At 50.7% G+C, this 20,883-nt stretch overlaps 1 protein-coding gene across 5 annotated transcripts; it reads left to right on the forward strand.

Annotated features, from left to right (window-relative positions):
- The first annotated feature begins 114 nt into the window (after positions 1-114).
- MTG2 (mitochondrial ribosome associated GTPase 2) lies at positions 115-15,213 on the forward strand. Of its 5 annotated transcripts, XM_037812036.1 has the most exons (10): positions 366-2,459; positions 2,972-3,099; positions 3,826-4,005; positions 7,017-7,110; positions 10,323-10,504; positions 12,017-12,164; positions 12,511-12,626; positions 13,298-13,516; positions 13,777-13,915; positions 14,680-15,213. In XM_037812036.1, exons 5-10 carry the CDS (start codon positions 10,331-10,333, stop codon positions 15,072-15,074), a joined length of 1,191 nt encoding a protein of 396 aa, XP_037667964.1. In that variant the 5' UTR covers positions 366-2,459; positions 2,972-3,099; positions 3,826-4,005; positions 7,017-7,110; positions 10,323-10,330; the 3' UTR covers positions 15,075-15,213. The 5 variants fall into 5 exon arrangements, with proteins under 5 accessions (XP_037667962.1, XP_037667964.1, XP_037667965.1 ...); XM_037812034.1 differs by lacking the exons at positions 366-2,459; positions 2,972-3,099 and adding an exon at positions 115-154; XM_037812037.1 differs by lacking the exon at positions 2,972-3,099.
- The last annotated feature ends 5,670 nt before the right edge of the window (positions 15,214-20,883 follow it).

A 20,883-nucleotide genomic window follows, 5' to 3' on the forward strand; every position in this document is an offset into this window, starting at 1 on the left:
CGAAGGTGCGCACCGCGGAGGCCCTGCGCAGGCGCATCCGGAGCCTAGGGGGCGGGGCCACCGGAGGGGCGGGGCCAGGGCGCAGGGCGGCTCCGGAAGTGATCTTCATGCTGTGAGGCCGAGTGCCCCGGAAGCGATGGTCCTTCCGAAGCCGGTGAGTGCGGGCGCGGGGGTTGCCAGCCTCGGCGAGCCGCCCGGCTGTGGGCTACGCAGGGGGCGGCGGGTTTGCCCGGGGAGACCGCGGCAGCCAGGGGCGAGCGAAGGGCAGGCTGCCGTGCGGGCTCAGCCGGGCGCCGGGGGGTCGCCGGGGCCGCCGGGGAGCGGGGAGCGGGGGCCGCGACCGAGGGGCGAACCCGGGCAGGTCGGTTCTGGCCAGGTGCCCGCCCCGGGAGCCGTGCTCGGTCGGCGGTCCTCAGAACCGATGTCTGTGCCCCCAGTTAATAGGAAATTTCACTTTCGGTCCTCTTCGAGTTCTGTCTTCTCTGCTTTCCCTGCAGAAAGTATTTTTATGGTTGGAAGTGTTTTACTAGTCGCCGTAGCATAGCTCTGCCACAGCGTTAGGCATCCGAGTTTAAAGGCACGTTTTTTTAGAAATTCCCTTGACCCAGGGTTCTGTTGCATTGAACATTTTCTCCTGGATGTTTCTGCACAGTGGTAGGATACTGTTGCAAAAAACACCATGAGTATATACACATTTTGATAAACATTTGTTAACAAAAATAAAGCTTATTTGTAAAAGCAGGTCTCCATAAGGTGGCTTATTTTCTGTCTCATTTGTCCATTTATCCATGTTTGAGTTTTGCTGAACAAGAATGAGTTTATTATCAATTCTTGTTCACACAGCTCTGTAGATGGCAGTCAGGAAGTTCCCTGGCAGGCAGCCTGTTTTAGGGTGAGAAGTTGAGGAGCAGCAAGTGGATTCCTGTGTGAGATCCTTGCCTGGGTTCCCTTGGAAAGTCGTGCCTGAACAGCCGCAGCTGAAGGTCCCTGCTGTAAAATACAGGCACCAGAAACGTTTCTAAGAAGCCGGGGGGCACTGACATTGGGCTGGTAACTTAACTTCTCGAGCCTCAGCCTCCACTGCTGTAAAATGGGCATAAAAAAATGGAACAGTCGAGAAACAGGTGGCGCAGGCGCATTTGTATGCGTGAGCCAGGGTTACACAGGGACTGCTTTCAAAAGTGTCACCGATTTGGGGCGATAACCTGGAGCGCCTATCTGTGGAGTCGCTTCTAACGCCAGGCTCAAAGGAGCAAGGGTAGAAGCAGGAGGCTGTCAGAGAAGGCTTCCAGTCGAGGATCCAGGGAGAGCAAGGAAACACTGCTCCCTCCAAGTCCTCCCTCCCTCTGCTGGAGTTTGCCGCCAGAAGCCAGAGGGCCAGCCAGGTGGCCTTGTGTGGTCCCCCAGAGCAGGGTGGTCAGGATGGAAAGTGGGTCTGGAGGAGCAAACGCTGGAGGTTGCCTGCTATACAGTGTCGTTCCTGCTATGAGGAATACATGTAGCGCTTCATGTGAAGGCTTAAAGAGGCCTCTGGCAGGTGATAACAGCTTGTACAGACCTGGAGACATGGAGCTCAGCACTTGACAGGACAGCAGCAGTGTTAAAAACGCGGAGGCCTTAGCATTTAATGAGCTCCTGTACAGGCATGGTCAAAAGCCTGTTTCTCTAAAGCCCAATCCTGGGCTTTCACCACAACTTGCCTTCTGCTCTGTGCCAAACTCGGCCCAATAAGTGGATCCTCAGAGGGAACTGGAGTTGGCTTTTCTGGGCACCCACTGTGCAGCGTAAACCAGCACTGCCAGACAGAACTTTCTGTGATGACGGAAATGTTCTAATCTGCAGTGTCCCCTCTGGTGGCCACCAGCCACGTGGGGCTGTGAGCACTTGACATGAGGAGTTGGACTTTAAGTTTTAATTTTCATTAACTTAAATGTACATAGCCATGTGTGGCTAGTGGTTACCGTTTTGGAAAGTGCAGGTATAGCTTTGTAGGAAGACAGACCCCGAAAGGCAGGAGGAGTAAAGGTGAATTTATTGTTTGCTTGGCAAGGGAGGGCCACAGGGTCTCCCCAGACAGAAATTGGAAGGCAGAAGGAGGAAGTACGCCCAGTTAGACAGCATTCTGAGTTTCGGGGCTCAGGATTGCCAGCCTTCAGGTTTCGGGGCAGCAGAGCTGGGAGCATCTGGGATGGGGGGCGTGGCTCCCGGCAGGCTCAGCAGGATGCACGGGGACTGCTGATTGGTGAGTCTTTTTCCTCTGGCCTCTCATCAGTGTCCCCTGCTGCCCCCTCCAACTCTGTGACCACGGTTAAGTCATTTCACCTCTCTTTGCCTCAGTTTTCTCTTCTGTCAATTGGGGATATAACAGTACTTTCTTCACAGAGTTGTTATGAGGACTAAATGAGTTAATCCTGGAAAAATACCTCAAGCAGTATCTGCACAGAGTGAGATGTTCAGAGGTTTGTTTCCCTTTTTTATTTATTGTGCTATAGATGTTCTTCTGGCATCACTTGATGTGAGGGCCCTATCGTTTTCACAGTTGTATCCCCCTCAAATAGTGCCAGACGTTTGCAGACCCTCAACAAATATTTTTTTAACTTAAGAATACTTTCATTCACGGGCCCTGATAATAACACCAACATTTACCGAGCACCTGGCCCAGGCCAGATCCTGCGCCAACCCCAAGCAATTTGAGAAGCGACTCAAACCAGACCCCAAACTGAAACCCACGGGTGAGTGTACAGTCGATCAGCTTTGGCATCTCTACACACCTGTGAAACCGTCACTGCCATCCACAGAACATACGTTTCCATCACACCCAAAAGGCGACTCATGCTCCTTCATCGTCCATCCTGCCCTGAGCCACCACCCCCGGCCACTGCTGGTCTCGTTCCTGTCACTGTGGAGTGGGTTGTATTTTCTAGAGTTGTACACAAGTGGGATCACACACTGTGTGGTCTTTCTCACCCAGCCTCTTTGACTCTGCGTACTGATTTTGAGCTCCACGTGGACGTTAGGAGCACCAGGAGTTCATTCCTTCTTACTGTGGGGCTGCCTCCCAGCTCGCTGCTCCTCCTACCTGCTGATGAGCTTTGAGTGGTTTGTATGAACATTCATGTGCAAGCCTTGTGGGGGCGCTGGCTGGTCATACGGTAGGAGTCCTCTGTCTACTTTTTGAAGAACCTACCAGACTGTTTTCTAAAGTGACTGCAGTTTACATTCCCACCAGTGGTGTTGAGAATCCCCCCTGTCCACAGCTTTGCCAACACTTGGGGTGTTTTTGTTTCTTTGTTTGTTTTGTTTTTTGTCATTTTAGCCTTTCTAATAGCGTGTGGTGGTATCTCACATGGTTTTATTGAGCTTTGCATTTTCCTGATGACTAATGATACTGGGTATCTTTTCACATGCTTCTTTGCCACTCACATTTCTTCTTTTGTAACATGTCAGTTCAAATCTTTTAAAGCCCATTTTTAATTGTGTTTTTATTATTGAGTTGTTAGGGTTCTTTATGTTATCCAGATACAAGTTCTTTGTCTGATCTAAATATTTCCCCCTAGTGTGTGGCTTACATTTTAATTTTCTCAATGGTGATTTAGGAAGAGCAAACATTTTTTATTTTGAAGAAGTTCAGATTATCCATTTTTTCTTTTATGGTTCCTGCTTTTTGCGAGTTCTTTGCCAACCCCAGGGTTTAAAAGAGTTTGTCCTGTATTTTCTTCTAGAAATTTTATTATTTTAGGTCTTACCTACAGCTTTGTTATCAACTTTGAGTTAATTTCTGTGAGATTTGTAGTAGTGTTCACTGTTCCCTTTCTTCCCATACAGATATCCAGTCGATACAGCGTCGTTGATTGAAAAGACCATCCCTTCCCTGTTGGAACTCTCCTGGCACCTTTCGCAGAAAGCACTTCACTGGCTGCCCTTGTCCCCCCGCTGCCCTGCCCATCCGTCTCAGGGCCTTCAGCACCCGGCTGCCGTGATTACAGCAGCAGAACTTGCAGTCAGGTAGGGTCAGTCCTCCAACCTTACTCTTTCTAAAACTTGTTCTGGTTATTCCAGGTTCTTTGTACTTCCATTTAAATTTCAGAATCCAGCTTTTCAATCTCTACCACACCCCACCTCACCCCCCCACAAAAGCCCATTAGCATTTGATTGGAACTTGTAGATCTGCAAATGAATTTGGGGACAGTTGCCATCTGAATAATATTGAGTCTCCCCATGCATGAATGTGATAGATCTGTTTATTCAGACCTTCTTTAATTTGTCTCAGCAAGGTTTTAGAGTTTGTAGGGTAGAGATCTTGGATGCTTATTGTTAAATTTATTCCTAGGTACTTCTGGTTTGGGGCACCGCTCTAAATGGGATTGTTTCCCTAAACTCATTTTCCAGTTGTTTGCTGGTAGTATAATTCTGTGGAAACAAGCATATCTTCTGCAGATAGGGACCTTTTTACTTCTTCCTCTTTGCCCCCCTTTGCTGTTGTGTCTAACCCCTCCAGGACAGTATTGCCTGGAAGCAGTGACCCTGGGCACCGCGGCCCTATTCTCAGTCTCAGGGAAACAGCTGAGCCTTTCCCACTGAGCATGACGTCGGCTGGAGGCCTTTGGTCTGTGTGTCCTTCCTCAGTCTGAGGCTGTTCCTTCCAGACAGTTTGCTGAGGTTTCCTGTTTTTTCCCTGATCACGGCTGATTGTCAAGATTTGTCGAGCGCTGTCCTGTGCTTGGGTCTGTTTGAGATGGTGGAGCCCAGCGGTGAGTTCTCACTGTCAGTGTAACCTTGTTCCCTGTGGCCCTCACGTGGTCACAATGCATCATCCTTTATGTCTTGCTGGATTCAGCCTGGTAATGTTTCATGAGCATTTTTTGCCTCTGTATTCATGAGGGATATTGGCCTGTAATTTTCTTTTTTTGCAGTGTCAGGTTTTGGTACTGGGGTTATGCTAGCCTCACAAAATCAGTCAGGTAGTGACCCCACCTCCTCTGTTTTCTGAAAAAATGTGCATAAGGTTGGAGTTATTTCTTCCTTGAACGTTTGATAGAATTTACCAGTAAAATAGTCTGAGCCTGGAGTGTTCTTTTGGGGAATAAGTGGTTGAATATGTTGGCATGAGGTTGTCCGTGGTGCTCCGTAACCCTCTGATGCCTGCAGGGCCTGTAGTGATAGCCCTTTTTTATTCCTGAAATTGGTAAGCTGGGCTCTTCTCTTGGTCAGTCAAGTTAGAAGTCTGAGAATTTTATCTTTTCAGTGAGCTAGTTTTTGCTTTGTTACTTTTTCTGTGGTCTGTTTTTTTTATTTTATTTATTTCTGCTCTTTATTATTGCCTTCATTCTACTTACTTTAGGCTTACTTTCTGATTTCTTGTGTTGGAAGTTTAGGTCATTGATGTTAAGCTCTTTCTCCTTTACTAACAGACGTATTTAGAGCTTTGGATGTCCCTCAAAGAACTGCTTTAGCTGCATCCCTTAAATTCTGATTATGGTATTTTCATTATCGTTCAAAGGATTAATTTCCCTATTGATTTCTTCTTTGACCCATAGGTTATTTAGAGGAGTATGATTTAATTTCCAGATATTTGGGGTTTTCCTGGGTATTTTATAGTTATTGGCTTCTAATCTAACTCCGTAGTGGCTAGAGAATCCACTTTTTGATTCGCTCTATAGGGTTTCTGTCCTTTTAAATTTATTGAGACTTCATTGAGCTTATGGGTTATCTTGATGATGTTCCATATGCCCCTGAAAATGCTGTATATTCTAGTTGCTCAGTGTTCTGTTCTCTAAATGTCAATGAGATCAATACTGTTGGCTTTACTGTTTAGGTTTTCTATGTCTTCACTGTTTTTGACTGTTTTGTCTTTTGTCTACTTCTATCAATTGCTGATAGAAGGGTGTTAAAATTCATACAATTCATCATGCAATTGTCTATTTCTCCCTTGAATTCTGTCTATTTTTGTTTTTTGTATTTCAGGGTTCTTATTAGGTTCATACACATTTTTAATTATTTTGTCTTCCTATTCAGTTATTCCTTTTATCATTATGAAATGTTTTTCTTCATCTCTGTCTTGAAGTCTCTCTCATCTGGTATTGAAGTAGGCACTCCAGTCTTCTTGTGCTTGCCATATGCCCGGCCTCTTTCCATCCATACCCTTTCAGCCCATCCATGTCTTCATAAATAAGTATGTCTTCTGTAGGGTCTAACATTTTTTATCCATTCTGTCCATCTCTGCCTCTTAATTGGAATGTTTAACCCATTAACATGTTTTAATTCAGTTTTATTGAGATATATTCACATATAATACAATCATCTGTGGTGTACAATCAGTTGTTCACAATATCATCATATAGTTGTGCATTCATCACTCCAATCTATTTTTTGAACATTTTCCTTATACCAGAAAAAAGTAAAAATAAGAATAAAAATTAAAGTAAAAATGAACACCCAAACCATCCCCCCCACCCCATTTTTCATTTAGTTTTTTGTCCCCATTTTTCTACTCATCCATCCATACACTGGATAAAGGGAGTGCGATCCACAGGGTTTTCACAATCACATGTCACCCCTTATAAGCTGCATTGTTATACAATTGTCTTCAAGGGTCAAGGCTACTGGGTTGCAGTTTGATAGTTTCAGGTATTTACTTCTAGCTATTCCAATACATTAAAACCAAAAAAGGGTTATCTATATAATGTGTAAGAATGTCCACCAGAGTGACCTCTTGACTCCATTTGGAATCTCTAAGCCACTGAAACTATTTTGTCTCATTTTGCATCCCCTTTTTGGTCAAGAAGATGTTCTCAATCCCATGATGTCAGGTCCACATTCATCCCCGGGAGTCATATCCCACGTTGCCAGGGAGATTTACACCCCTGGGAGTCAGGTCCCACATAGGGGGGAGGGCAGCGAGTTCACCTGCCAGGGTGGCTTAGCTAGAAAGAGAGGTTCACATCTGAGCAACAAAGAGGCACTCAAGGGGAGACTCTTAGGCACAATTATAAGCAGGTTTTGCCTCCCCTTTGCAGCAATGAGCTTCATAAGAGCAAGCCACAAGATAGAGGGCTCAGCACATCAAACCACCAGTCCCCAATGTTTGTGAGAACATCTGCAACCATCCAGGTGAGGAAGCCCAATACTTCCATACCTTCTTCCAACTCCTCAGGGAGGCTCTGCATATATATTTTTATTCTCTTGCCCAAATTACTTTGGGATGTGTCACTATTTCATACTAACCTGTGTAAACCTACCAGGTCTCACTTCCTATTCAAAGTTCCATGTAATTATGGTGTTTGAACAAACTGTATGAGTTAAATTGTTTAGGAAATATAGATCCTGCACCAAATAAACATCCCTTCCCTATAGACCATTACCATTTAATGGAATTATTCATATGGTTGGATTTAGATGCACCATATTACTATTCCTTTTCGTTTGTCCCCTCTGTTTCTCATTCTCTGTTACCCCTTTTCTTTTGAATTATTTGAATATTTTTAGCACCCATTTAATTAATCCGTTGGCTTTTTGGATATAGCTCTTTGTATTACCTCCCAGGAGATGCTCTAGGGATTACAATGCACATATCTGACCTGTCACAGTCCGCTTGGAGCTGGTAAGGTGCCCCTCACAGAAGACGGATGAGCCTTGCAATCTTGAGTGTCCCATTAGACTCCATCCTGGCCTCTGTGTTACGGTTTCCACAGGTGTTAACTCTACACACACTGAAAACCTCACTGGGCAGTGTTGTATTTTTTTCCTATAATCATACATATTTTAAAACCTTCATAGGGACAAAAACCAGTCTTTGACATTCACCCAGATACTGTATTTATCATTTCTGTTGCTTTCCCTGCATTCCCGAAGATCCAGGTTTCCCTCTGGTATCATTTTCCTTCAGCCTTTGCATTTCTTATAGAGCAGGTGTACTGGTGACAAATTCCCTTTGTTTCCTGCTGTCTGAAAATGTATTTATTTTGCCTTCCTCCCTGAAGGATTTTGTCACTGGGTGTAGAATTCTGGTTTGACAGTTCCTTTCTTTCAGCCCTTCATAAATATTGTTCCATGATGAGTAAATGAAATGTAGTGTCCTAGATTGGCTCCTGAGACAGAAAAGGACATTAGTGGAACAGCTGGTGACATCCTGATGACATATTTAGAATTTAGTTCATGGAAATATACCAGTGTTGGTTCCTTAGTTTTGACAAATGTGCCTCAGTCATGTAAGATACAGGAATGTCTTTGCACTGTTTCTCTTTATCTAAAAGTACTGCAAAGTAAAGTTTATTTAAACAATGCATTCCAGGAAGGATAACAAGAGGGTGTCCCACAGAGAGGGGCCCGGTGTGGAGAGTCTGCCAGGCGGAGAGAGGAGAGCGTCTGAGCGAGGGTGGGTGGGGGGAAAGTCTGGTTCCATGTGGTGGATGAGCAGACAGATAACCCAATAAAGAATCAGGGAAGCCAGGCCCTCACCATCAGAGGATGGAGGCACAAGTACAGAAAGAGGGGCTAGAATGAACACTAGTGCTGGGTTGGAACTCACGGTTTTCAGCAGATATAGATGTATAACTTTAGATAGATAGACGTAGAAATGACTGTAGACGTAGATGGGTGGGCATGCACGGGTGTGCAGTGCGTGTGTAAATGCATGAGTGTGCACCTACACATCCTCTGCAGCCCTGTCCTCTGAGAGCAGGTGGGAGCAGTGAGCCCACTTCACTCCCAGACTTTGGCTGCTAAGCGCTGTGCCCACAAACGGAGCCCAAGGCCCGCTGGAGGGGAGGCTGACTGCGGGGCAGGGCAGGCACACAGCGACCTGGAGCATTTTGTGCAGCTGGGAAGTGTGAAAAGCTCCGGGCGCAAGTCATGAAGACACAGAAGCAGCCTAGGGGTCCCCTGGCTGAGTGGGGACAATTCCAGTCACCATAAATGATAGTAACGGAATAAAAGGGGGAACAAGTGCATGAAAGTGGCTAATTCAAGAGTTTAATGAGGAACAACATGCATTTACATCATTTCAAAGCATCTACGCCCAAAGCACTGGCCAACCACAGAGGAAAAGTGGGTGACCTGGGCGCCCCCAATCCAGGCACCCCCAGTCCAGTCCCAGCACCCACATCAGTGCAGGACAGAGTGGAAACACACTCCCCTGCTGGGACGCAGTCAGCAGACGGTGCCACTGCGGGAAACACCACCTGCGACGCGCGGCCTGTCTCGGCACGCAGAGGCCTCAGACCAGGAGCGGGACACCCTGCGAAGCCCGGCCAGGCCCGGGAGCCACCAAGGGCAGCGTAGCCGGGATTCTGAGCAGACTCGGAGGGGGATCCATGGGCTGGGGGGCAGCAGGGGTCACCGCAATGCCCTGGTGTCGGGGTCACTTCGGGGCAGGGGGCACTCAGGAGGCGCCAGGGGCTCGGGCAGCGCGGCAGCAGCTCACTCGCAGGGGGCTCAGGAAGGAGAAGGGCCTTCCTGCTTCTAGCTTCTCCATGACTTGTGATTGCTTTAAAATTAAAAGCAAAATTGCTCAGTGCTAGCTAAGGGAATAATGACCACGAAGCAAGTGGTTCCTGTCTCGGAGGAGCGAGGGGTGCAGAGCAGGGGCACCCACAGGGAACCCTGAGGAAGGGGGAGAGCCTGCTTCACTGTCATCCTTGCCCAGCGCGCCGACATTCACGTAATACTTAAAAACAGGGGAACCTTTTCTGGGGGCACCCATGGTGCACACAGAAGGGGCCGTGCAGGGCGGAGGGGGAAGGCCAGCACCCTTGGCTCCCGGCTGGGGGTCTCCTCAGCTGCTGCCTGGACGGAGAGTCGCTCCCATTTCCCGAGGCCGCACGGGGGAGGCCCTGCCGTCGCGGGTGTGGCGAGTTTGCATCCTTGGCCCGCACTGCGGACAAGAGTTCACGTTCATATCTTAATATTCTCACTTTATTCCAATTTGATGATTTTAAAATACACAAGATAAAGCACTCAATTACATTTGACTAAACGTGTATTCTGATTTGTAAGAAATTTTGATGTAAGGTTCTGATTTTCTTTTAGCAGATGTTTGGTGTTCTATGAGGGAGATGTCAGTATTACAGGGAATCTAATGATTTAAATCTTTTTAGACGCAAAACCTGCCCCCAGGTGGCTCATGGGCAGGTGGGGCAGGCAGACCCTGGTGATTCCAGTCAGCAGTGTGTGTAGAAAAGCAAGCTCATTCATTCGTTCATTTGTTTCAGAAGCATGCGTTGAGCCTCTGCTGTGTGCTGGACACACTTCTTGGGATTCAGTTTGATGTTCAGGTTTAAACTCAGTGTGTTTTTGTGTTTTCTTTCCGACTTGACTTTGCTCAGGGGCCGTGATGCCATCGAGGCTCTTTTCGGCAACGCTCTGGACCGTGCTGGAGGGCCTGGGGCTCTGGGGCCCAGCCACCCTCACCACACGTGGGCCAGGCCGGCACCTGTCCGTCAGCTCTGCGAACTGCACCGGCCCCCAGGAGCCCCCCCGAAAGAAACTGCTCTCGGAAAAGAAGCTGGTAAGACTCGGGCCTTGAAGGGACCTGCCCTCCACCTCCCTCGGGAAGCCCCGGGGCTCGTCCTGGCTCCTCTCGTCATCTCGTCTTCACTACCTGATTTCCTCATCGCTGGGACACACGGAGCTTCTTGCAAACGATGAAGTGAAAGAAGGCCAGTTTGAGAACATCTGTAGCTGGTATTCGAACCAACAAACAGAACAGACCAGGAGCAGGTTCCAGGGCGCTTTGTAGTGCTGACTCTTCCTTAAGCTGGAGTGGGGTTGCGAGGGTGTTTATTTCATCATTAGCCCATATGTCTGCATCGATATCAGTTATATTCTTAAATACAGATGGATACTTCTTAATTTTTTCTTGTTCTCTTGACTGAAATCTGCTATTTAAATTAAAACATCGGTGAACTTGGCTATATTTAAGAAAATAGAAACTGGTGACCTGTTTTGTTTCCTCTTTAAATGCAAGGGTTCCAGATAAGTATTATCAGGGCAAACAGCAAACACTTCCTTTGGGGAAAAAAAACATTTTGGTGTTTAGAATATTTACTCAAAGAGCTGAAATTTCCATGTGGTCTTTGTCTCTTCCCCCAGAATGTAAAAATTGACTCTAAGTTGTGTCATTAGTACATACTGATCTTTTATTGTGTTGGCATACATCAAAATTGTAGTAGTAATTCATGGTTTCTCCATGTGGTGGTGCCAAAGAGTCAGAAAGTGTATTAGCTTTAAGAAAAGATCTGATTATGAAATGGTGGGGAGGAAGTGCAGCGGCCTGGGGCCTGGCCGAGGGGCTGCGCGGAGTCGAGCGCAGGAAACGCTTGTCCTGTTGTCCTGTGCACACGGTGAGGGACGCGGCAGACGCCCGCGGCGGACGCCGGCCTCGGCCTCCTGGCTCGGCAGTGGGCAGGGGCCAGAACTGTGGGCCAGGCCTTGGGTAGCTGGACTCTCTCGGTGTTAGTTAATATGTCTTAAATATTAACCTGGCTGGTTACTCTCAGATAAGGGGCTCTGTTTGTATCACTGCATTTTGAAGATAAGCCCTATTTCAGCCAGGCCATACAAAACGTTTTATCTTTGTAGTCAGAAGCCTGCTAATCGCCCCAAGAAGGACTCTAACTTGCTCATTCTTTATTGTGTCCTAAAGAACTGGAACTTCTTTTCATTAGTAAAGATCTATCATTTCAATAATATATTTCTGTTTGGAAAAAAAAAAAACCTGGAAGACTTTATCCTTAAGGAATATTTTCCAACCAACTCCCTTTTTCTTTAGGTTAGAAATGTTGAGTGTTGTGTTGAAGTGGGACCACTGCTTACACATGTGTTGTGGATTTACATTTGCTAGAAATACTAGTAACTTGTGTTTTTTAGGTTTGGATTTTGGGAGAGATTAGCAATATTGATATGATTTAATTTTAAAAGACTACTTGAGCTAGGAAAGCCACCTTTCAGACGGTCGTCTGCTCTCTTGGACAGATGTTATGTTGTTAATGATGTTGGGGCTGGTTGTGCTCTTTGTCAGAAACGGTACTTTGTGGATCATCGGAGAGTGTGTGTCCGCGGAGGCAACGGAGGCAGCGGGATGAGCTGCTTCCACAGCGAGCCCAGGAAGGAGTTCGGGGGCCCCGATGGCGGCGACGGAGGCAGCGGCGGCCATGTCATCCTGAGAGGCAGGTGCCGGGGACAGCACCCGCCCGCACCCATGTGTCTCTGGGGTGGAAAGTTTCTACCTTCTTTTCCCAACCTGAATTCAGATTTAAAAAGTGACGCATGGATGTTATTTCTATTGAATAATGTGGACATTCATGTATAAATAGCTCATCCAAAACAACTCTGAAGGAAAATAAGAATTTAGTTTTAAAAAAAAGTCACATTGCTTATGTAGTAACTTCTGCTGCGGCTCCACTCCGTGCCCCATGTGCGTTCTTAATGTTTTTAAATCAGATGAAAGTGCGTGACCTGCAGGTGCTGGTATTTAACACAGAAGAGCATGCATGTCCTTTCTCTCGCTTCCAGTTGACAGGCGGGTGAAATCCTTGTCCTCAGTCCTGTCGCGGTATCAGGGTTTCAACGGAGAGGATGGTGGCCGGAAAAACTGCTTTGGACGCAACGGTGGGCCCCTGTATGTCCAGGTACGCCAAGGGCATGGCTGCGACCCGTTCCCGCCGTGCCCTTCTCCAGGCTTCCCTGGGGTCCGTGGGGCAAGTCCAGGCCCCGCTTTGACTGGAAACACCATCTGGAGAAAGAAAAGCAGAAGCTAAGGTGGACAGACAGACAGCAGGGAGGGCAGCGCAGGCCTCTCGAAGGCAAAGCCGCATGGGGACTTTTGTGCCGTTTCATACCAGGCACTTGTATTACCTATCCAAGGAACCCTGAGAAAAGTATGTTTTTAAAAAGAGGCCCCCACAGAGGCCACTCCTCCTCCTGTCCCTCCTCCCCGGGGTGGCTGCTGTCACCTGCTGGGCTTCGTGGGGCACCTGTCTGTGAGCCGAGCGCCCGCTCTTCTCTTAGATAACCTCACAGTCCTTGCTGAGTGCATCAGTGCACCTAGATTCAGAAACACGATTAGGAAGGGCCTTGTGTGCCGCCTGCGGGGTGTGCAGGACCATTCCCTCGTCGCAGTGGCTCTGACAAGCAGAGCTCGGCTGCTCCCCCAGCTCCTCCCCAGTCCCACAGTTGGGCACTCACACGCCATAGCCGCTGCTCTCCCGGTTCTCCTTTAGCATCTGCTCGAGGACCGTGTGAAGAAGGGCCTTCGCTCACTGCTGTAGCACTGAGCCCCTGACGCGTCTCTGTTTCGCAGGTTCCCCTGGGGACACTAGTCAAGGAGGGAAACGAAGTCGTGGCTGACCTCTCTCGTCCGGGCGATGAGTACGTCGCCGCGCTGGGGGGCATGGGGGGAAAGGGCAACCGCTTCTTCCTGGCCAACGACAACCGTGCCCCCACAACCTGCACCCCTGGGCAGCCGGGCCAGGAGCGTCTTCTCCTCCTGGAACTCAAGACAGTGGCGCACGCAGGGCTGGTAGGTGCCCTCCCGGGTGGGGGGCAGTCACATTCTCTAGACAATTGGCCTGGGGAGGTCTGCTCTCCTGGATGGTGGCACGTGCCCCTGTTCCTGGCAGAGAAGCGGGAGCTGCAGTGTAAAATGAGCATGTGTTCTCATTTGTCATTCGTCCCCCTGATACTGGCGCTCTCTTTTTATCTCCGTTAGTTACCAACTTTCTGCCATAAAGAAGTCACTTTCCTAGAATCCCATGACTGTCTTTGCTTTTCCTTTCTCAGGTTGGATTCCCCAACGCCGGCAAGTCCTCCCTGCTGCGAGCCCTTTCGAACGCCAGGCCCGCCGTGGCTCCGTACCCCTTCACAACCCTCAACCCCCACGTTGGCATCGTTCACTACGAAGGCCACCAGCAGATTGCAGGTAGGACTTCCGGAATCCTGCCGAAAGGTGAGGGTGATTCCGTTTAAACAATGGGAATGATTCCGGAAAGTAATAACATCACTCTTAAATTTGGCTTCCTGTTTACAATGTACCCTTATTTTTCCTAATTTAAAAAATTTTAGTAAGTCTGTTCTCTATCCAAAATAGATTTTAGATTTGTTTCATACCCCAACCCCAGGAATGTGTTGGTTGCTGTTTAGGAATTGAGTCTAAGTTTCAGATCTGAGAAAATTATTTCTTCCTCTGCCGTTATTCTTCTCATTCTTCTCTGAGTCCTCAGCGTCAGTCATATAGACAACGTGTGATTTAAAAAGCTTTTCCTGAACCTTTTTAAGAGAATAAAACTTTTTCCCCAGAAGATAATGTACCCGTTAAAAATAGTAAGCCTGCTGGTGATGTTATTTGTATGGCACTTTATATTTGCAAAGTACTCTGTAATAATTTCTATCAGTAATCACATTATTAATAGAGTACAGGAAGCCATTTTTCCTGTTTTTGAATAATTTTTGAAGCCAGAAAGGCTGGGATTTGTTAAATATTCCTTATTAGATTGAGCTATCATCAAGCCTGTCACCCAAATATTTCAAAGCACTTTTTGCAAAACTGCGAGCTGAAAGGCCCCGGGTGTCGTGACGAATCCCTGGAACAGTCAGTTGAGCTTCTGAAGTTTAGATGCCCCTTAAAGCTCAGGGACTCTGGCCCAGCCCCAGGCCCCAGTGAACCTGGCACCCCGTCCCTTGCAGTGGCCGACATCCCCGGCATCATCCGCGGTGCGCACCAGAACCGGGGCCTGGGGCTCGCCTTCCTGAGGCACGTGGAGCGGTGCCGCTTCCTCCTGTTCGTGGTGGATCTTTCCACGCCAGAGCCGTGGACACAGGTTGAGGCCTTAAAATACGAGCTGGAGAAGTATGAAGTGGGCCTGTCTGAGAGGCCCCATGCCATCGTGGGGAACAAAGTGGACCTCCCCGAGGCCCGAGCCCGCCTCCCCCAGCTGCGGGCTCGCCTGGGGCAGCGGGTCATCGCCCTGTCGGCCCTGACCGGGCAGAACTTGGAGGAGCTGCTGCTGCACCTGAAGGAGCTGCACGACGAGGTCGCGGGGGCCGAGCTCAGCCAGGGCCGCGAGCCCCTGAGGTGGTAGTGGGGCCGCCACCGCCAGCACGTCCCTCCAGGGGGAGCGCCCGCACCCAGGAAGGCAGCCAGAGACGGTGGGGGTGGGACAGCCACAGATCGCAGGAGGTTTTCCAGGCTGCTGCACAAATAAAGCCTCATTATCAAAGGCTGGTGGCTCTGAACGTGCGGGAGAAAGCCTGGGAAAGGGTGTGAGTGCGGTGGTGGGTTCGTCTTCCGGGTCAACTTGGGGCTCCCCCGAATACCCCGACACCCAGTCTGCTCCCCAGTGCCTCACACCTCTCAGACTTGCGGGCTGATTTTCTGAGATTGGACTCATTTGTGTTAATTAACATCCTTAATAAGCCCGAGGACCCACATTGCTGACAGGTATAAAATGTTGCTGAAAATGCACAGCCTCACTGGGGAGTCGAGCAGAAGCAGCTTGGCGTGAGCCCAGAGGTGCCACTGCTCTTCTCCCCACTGTGTCCCTCACGTCTCGATGACCGGTCACAGGCAGCTAGACCCCTGGCACCTGCCCGCCCCCAACTCAGCAAGGCCAGAGTGCGTGTCTGCCATGCCACCCCCTTGGCTACAGGAAGATGGAGTGGGGTGCAAGAGCAGACATGATGCCTTCCGCAGATGTCAGCATCTAGGACAGTCGTAAGGGCCGACTCCTGCCTGCTCTGGAGTGCCGTGTTGTGCTCCTGGGACCCACACCCGCTCCACAGCTGGGCGCACCCAACATCTGACGGCCCATCACCATGGTGCACACAAAGAAAACAGCCAGAGAAGTGACCTGGGTGTGTGGGGCTGAGCTCCCATTCACCTCGATTGGTGGGGAAACACAGAGAACTTTTGCCCCAGACCAGCGGGTGGTAAGATGGCTAATCAGTTCTGGTTAGTTCAGAGAACGCTGGGCAAACTGTCCCCAGCATCTTTCCCCATGTTGGATGTAACTTCTTTTCTGCCCTCGTGGCAGCTCAGGGTCTTCTGGCTGCTCAGAGCGTCGGGGGGCTGTGTGCTCTGAAAAGCGAGCTCCTTGCCGTTTTGGCCTTCGCATGTGGGTGGCATGTGGGCCAGGCCCACAGCCCTGCGTGTTTCACAGACCTCAGGTCACCACAGGGTGAGGGCAGCTGAGTTGCTGCCACCTACTTGTCCAGTAAAATACCCTTCAGCTGCTTCTTTCCCCACATGAAGCCTGATGTCGTCTGTAACAGGGCCCTGAGAACCACAGGCCTGGAGAAATCAAGGGGACAAGAAGAAAGAGGAGGGAGTCCTCAGCCATCCAAGACATGGCTCGGCAGTCCTGTTGGAGGCTCAGGCACAAGGAGTGGAACTTGCCAGAAGGGTCCCTCCGATGAGCTAGGCCTGAGCTTTCGGCACACTGTGGCCAGGCAGGCCTTGAAGGATGAGCCAGTGCCTGGGCTTTCAGGAACAATTTCGTTTTGATCTAACATCAAATCTGCTACTGGAACCAGAGAGCCCTTTTACCCAAAGCTTTATTTTAATGTCTTATAATTTCAAAGGTCCTTCTGTTTTAGAAACCAGAGATGGATGTTTGCATCTATTTGCTTTCTCTTTCAGGCCACCACAAAGGAGTTTCTTAAAGTAAAATGAGGTCTGAGTACGCGCCAATTATCAGCGGCCTTTCATCTTTGGTTGCTGGCCCCAGCCACGCTGGCCGTCTGGGGAGGGAGAGAGGTGGCTCTGTCTGTCCTCCGTCACCCAGCCCAGCCTCCCGTGGTTCAGACACTGCTTTATTCCCCAATCAGTTACCAGATTTTGGTCTAAGACTTGCCAGTTACCCTGTGCCGAAATTTCCTTTGGCTTCCTCCAGCAGCTGTGGCCAGTCACTGGGCAGCTCCTGGTGACTTGTTTCATGACCGTCAGCCCTGGTTCAGGAGCAAGCTCACCCCTTTCCTCACGTGTAGACGCGCCAGGCCCACACCAGGCTGCGGCCCCACCCAGGGAGGGTGCTGTGCGCAGCCACAGATCAAAGTGATCGGAGCAATCTGATGCTGAGCTGCCGGTGGGGTGGCAGGAACCCAGCAGCCTGTGTCCAGGAGACACTGCGCTCCGAGGAGGCTAAGGCAGGGTCACGGGCTGCAGGGCAGGGCTGCTAGGGCGCTGGTTTTGACGTTGCCTGCAGCTCTTTTTATAGCAAAAAGCCTGAGGGTGTTTTTCTACCACACAGAGAGCATTTGCCATCATGTTTTAAAAACTGATTTTTCTCTTAAACATACCGGTCGTTCAGGAAGGTAAAGCAGAACGTCATGACCTCACTCATTTCCCCATTGCCTCTAGGAACAGAAATTTTCACCTCAGTTTTTTTCTTATTGAGATAAAATTCACAGACCATAAACGTCACCATTTTAAAGTCTACAGTTCAGTTCTGTTTTTAGTAGTCACGAGGTTGTGCAACCATCACAATTACCTAATTCCAGAACATTTCCAACACCCCAGAAGCCACCCCGTACCCACTGGCGGTCACTCCCCACCCCTCCCCAGCCTCTGGCAACCACGGATATGCTTTGTGTCTCTGAACTTGCATTTTCTGGACATTCCTCATGAATAGGGACACACGGTTTGGGGCCTCGTGTAGCTCATGCCATTGCCAAGGCAGTCACTGTGCTCGCATTGGGGAACATTAGGCACCCCTGGGTCATGAGGCGGGTCGGCCGGGGGCCCCGGGACTGGGCTGGGCACCTGCGGGAGGCCAGCAGGTGGCTCCGGGGGTAGGTCTTTGTCCTGTGTTCAGCCGTAACCCCAGCACCCCTGGAAGACTGACTCGGAAAAGGCGCTCAGTAAATATCTGTGGAATGAAAGGAGGAATGGCAGCTGATATTGGGTGCATTTACTTGAGAGGCTTTTCATTTTTATTATTTTAGTTTGGAAATATCTTTAAAAGGCAAGTTGTACTAAAAGACTCACCCTGAAAAATAACGGTTCCCAGCCCTGCCTCCCCTCAGTGCCCCATGCGTGCCAGCCCCCCTTCTCGCCAGTTCCGCCAGAATTCACCTCTTTGTTTCTAGAATCTCTTCTGCCCTTCAGTTCCAAGTTTGGGGCCACACCTGTTACCATCGTATCCTGGTGGATGTGGCTTTCCCGGGGCAGCGCGGTGGCTCAAGTGGGCATGCAGTGATGGCAGTTTGGTGGTGCCGGTGCAGCAGCCCATTGCCCCCTGCAACCCCTGCCCCTGTTCAGGCTGGTACTTGCCTTGTTTTTCCACCCTGGAAATCAGGGCAAATGTACCACTAGGTGATTTTTTTCCTAAATCTTCCAACATCCATCCCTCACCTACAGGAAGCATGTCCCGTAGGCTCCAGCAGGCCAAGTTCCTGGTTTCCTGACGTTTCCCACCCCTCCCTACACCCCGGCGGCCTCCCTCCTTCTTTGCTGGTTTATTCCCACCTATTCATGGCTTTCCAATCAAGTTCTTTAGGGGGCAAGGTTGACAGTCCCGGCATGTCAAGGAGCATCTTTACTGCTGGCTAAGGGAAGTTTTCTACACTGGAGATAATTTCCTTTCAGAATTTTGGAGGCTTTGCTCTGCTGTCACGGAGCTTCCGGTGTTGGGGGCGAGGGTGAGCCCCTTCTGGTTCTCAGCCCTGCCCGTGCCATTGTCTTCCCTGGGAGCCTTCAGGGCCCCCTTGGGAGCCGGGTGGGACTCCAGGCTCATGTGCCAGGTGGGGCCAGCAGCCTGGGGCCTTGGTCTCCCCACAGCTCACCCTGCCATCCAGGATCTCTCGCCGGGCCTCCTCGCCTCGCTTCCCTGCCTGCCTTTCCTCGTCCCCCCCAGGACTCCTGTTAGCCGGACGCTGGTCCCTCCAAACCAACCATCCCATTTTCTGGAGTTTTGTTTTCTTTCATTTTGCCTATGTCTTTTTTTACATTCTTGGATATTTTTTTTAATTTTGTTTTTCGTTCTCCTGCAAGTTGTAGTTTTGGCCACTTGTTTTTAATTTCCAGAACTCTTTCTTATTCTGTGATTTTCTTCTTCAGTAACAACCTGGTTTTGTTTCGGAGATGCCGTAACGTCTCTTTCTTTTTCTTCTTGTATCTCATTTTGCTGCCACTATTTTCTTCCTTCCCTTCCATTGCCGATTTTACCTGAGTTATTTTTGTTTGAGTTTCTGGCTTTTCCTCGAACATCCAGTGACCCCCAGCTGGTGTTGGCAGGCTGAGGCCCCACGGCCACTGCAGAGCCCGGGGGACGGACAGGCCTCTGACACCTGGTGCCTAGCCATGATCCCCGAGGCCGAGCAGCCTCCTGGGGTGCCCCTGGTAGCAGCACATTCGAGTCTGTCTCCTGAGGGTAGCCTCCCACGCTCCTGTAAGCTGGTGTTTGCTGGCCTTTCTGGAAGCCGATCTGGGGATCTTCCCTAAATTCCCCCAGTTTTCATCCCCCACGCCCGCTTTGCCCAGTGTCCCAGTTCCAGAACTTCCCTGCTCACTCCAGAGACCTGCAGGCTTCCCAGGGGCGGAGGGTAAGGGGTGCTGGGGATGCAGCTGCTCGGAGGACCTGTCCCCCCATTCTCACCCTGCATCTCATGCCCACCTCCCACCAGATCCCATCATGCTCTCCAGCCTCTGCCCAGGGCTTTGTGGATGTCGTCCGTCCTCTCTGTTCCTCCCTCTGTCTTTTTTCTCAGAGGTTCACAGCTTCCTCATTTCCTGCCGTTTTCTTGGGACTTCAGGAGGGAGTGGAAGTGACACCCCACATGGACACCCCAGCTACACCCAGGCCCATTACAGGCCTGGAGAGACCGAGGGAGACAGGTGCTCACCAACTGAGGAGTCTAATTTAGAAAAGAATTTAACACAACTTTAGAAGACGGTGGGCAGCCCGGTTGTGTGCACTGCAAGCGGCCACAGGTCCTCTGCTCCCCCTGAGCTGGCCTTTGACATGCTCTGACCTGGAAGACAGGGCAGTGGTGACCAGAGAGTCCCAGGCATGGGTGGTGAGGGGACCCTGCTGGCCTGCAACTAGGCCCAGGCCAGCCTTCCAGAGGGCAGAGTGCTCGGGGACCCCATGCGGGGCTGAGACAGGCCACCCTGGGGCCCGAAGTTCTGCAGTGCTGGGGGCTGATGGGCCCTAGAGCAGAGCTTCAGGCTACCCGGAGGGGATCTGGGCCCCCTGGCACCCCAGCCCAGGTGGAGTGGGGTTTAGGACACACCCCGCGGCCCCACAGACAAAGTCCAGGGCTTGCCATGCCCCCCAGACTCAGACAAGAAGGCACCTGCCCCTGGACATCCTCCTTGGGGTCCCTGCCCCGGCACAGGAAGGCGCGGTGCTGCAGGACAAGGCCGTGAACATTTTGAGTCGCTGTTGCTGGTAGCCGTCCGTGCTCTGGTTTTGCGTCGCTTTGTGACGTGCCCGATAGGCTGCGCCCCGTGGTCCTGACGGCCTTACTTCTCCCTCGCCACTCCACCTGCAAAGCCACCTGGCCAGGCCTCGCCCCCGCCCGCCCGCAGCATCGCGGCAGCCCCCGGCCTCCCTGTGCCAGGCGCCCCTGCGGCTCCACAGTGCGGCAGCCGGGGGACCCCGGGCTCCAGGAGCCCTTCTCTGCGCTGGAGCCGCCCTCTTGCTGGGAGTCGGGTCCCGCATCTTCACAGGGGCCCTGCAGGCCTGCCTTGCCCGGCCCCTGCTGCCCCCAGCCCCCTTGGCCCCGGCCTCTTCTGCCCTGCCCCTTCCCACTGCAGCCCACGGGCCTCCCTGCAGTTCCTCGGACACACCAGGGACACGCCCTGGACTGGCCTTTTTGCCCCAGTGCCCTTCCCCGACGCCTGCCCAGGAAGCCACCCCTGACCTCCCGGGTCTGTCTGCGGCCCTGTCA

The sequence above is a fragment of the Choloepus didactylus genome, chromosome 19 (assembly GCF_015220235.1).
Source record: "Choloepus didactylus isolate mChoDid1 chromosome 19, mChoDid1.pri, whole genome shotgun sequence".
NCBI classification, from domain to species: Eukaryota; Metazoa; Chordata; class Mammalia; order Pilosa; family Megalonychidae; genus Choloepus; species Choloepus didactylus.

Excerpts from the sequence above, each read along its gene's own strand:
- MTG2 (XM_037812034.1), top strand. The coding sequence starts at position 10,331 with ATGCCATCGAGGCTCTTTTCGGCAACGCTCTGGACCGTGCTGGAGGGC. Across the intron at positions 12,627-13,297 it reads GTGGGCCCCTGTATGTCCAG|GTTCCCCTGGGGACACTAGT; the intron begins GTACGCCAAGGG and ends TCTGTTTCGCAG. Across the intron at positions 13,517-13,776 it reads CAGTGGCGCACGCAGGGCTG|GTTGGATTCCCCAACGCCGG; the intron begins GTAGGTGCCCTC and ends TTCCTTTCTCAG.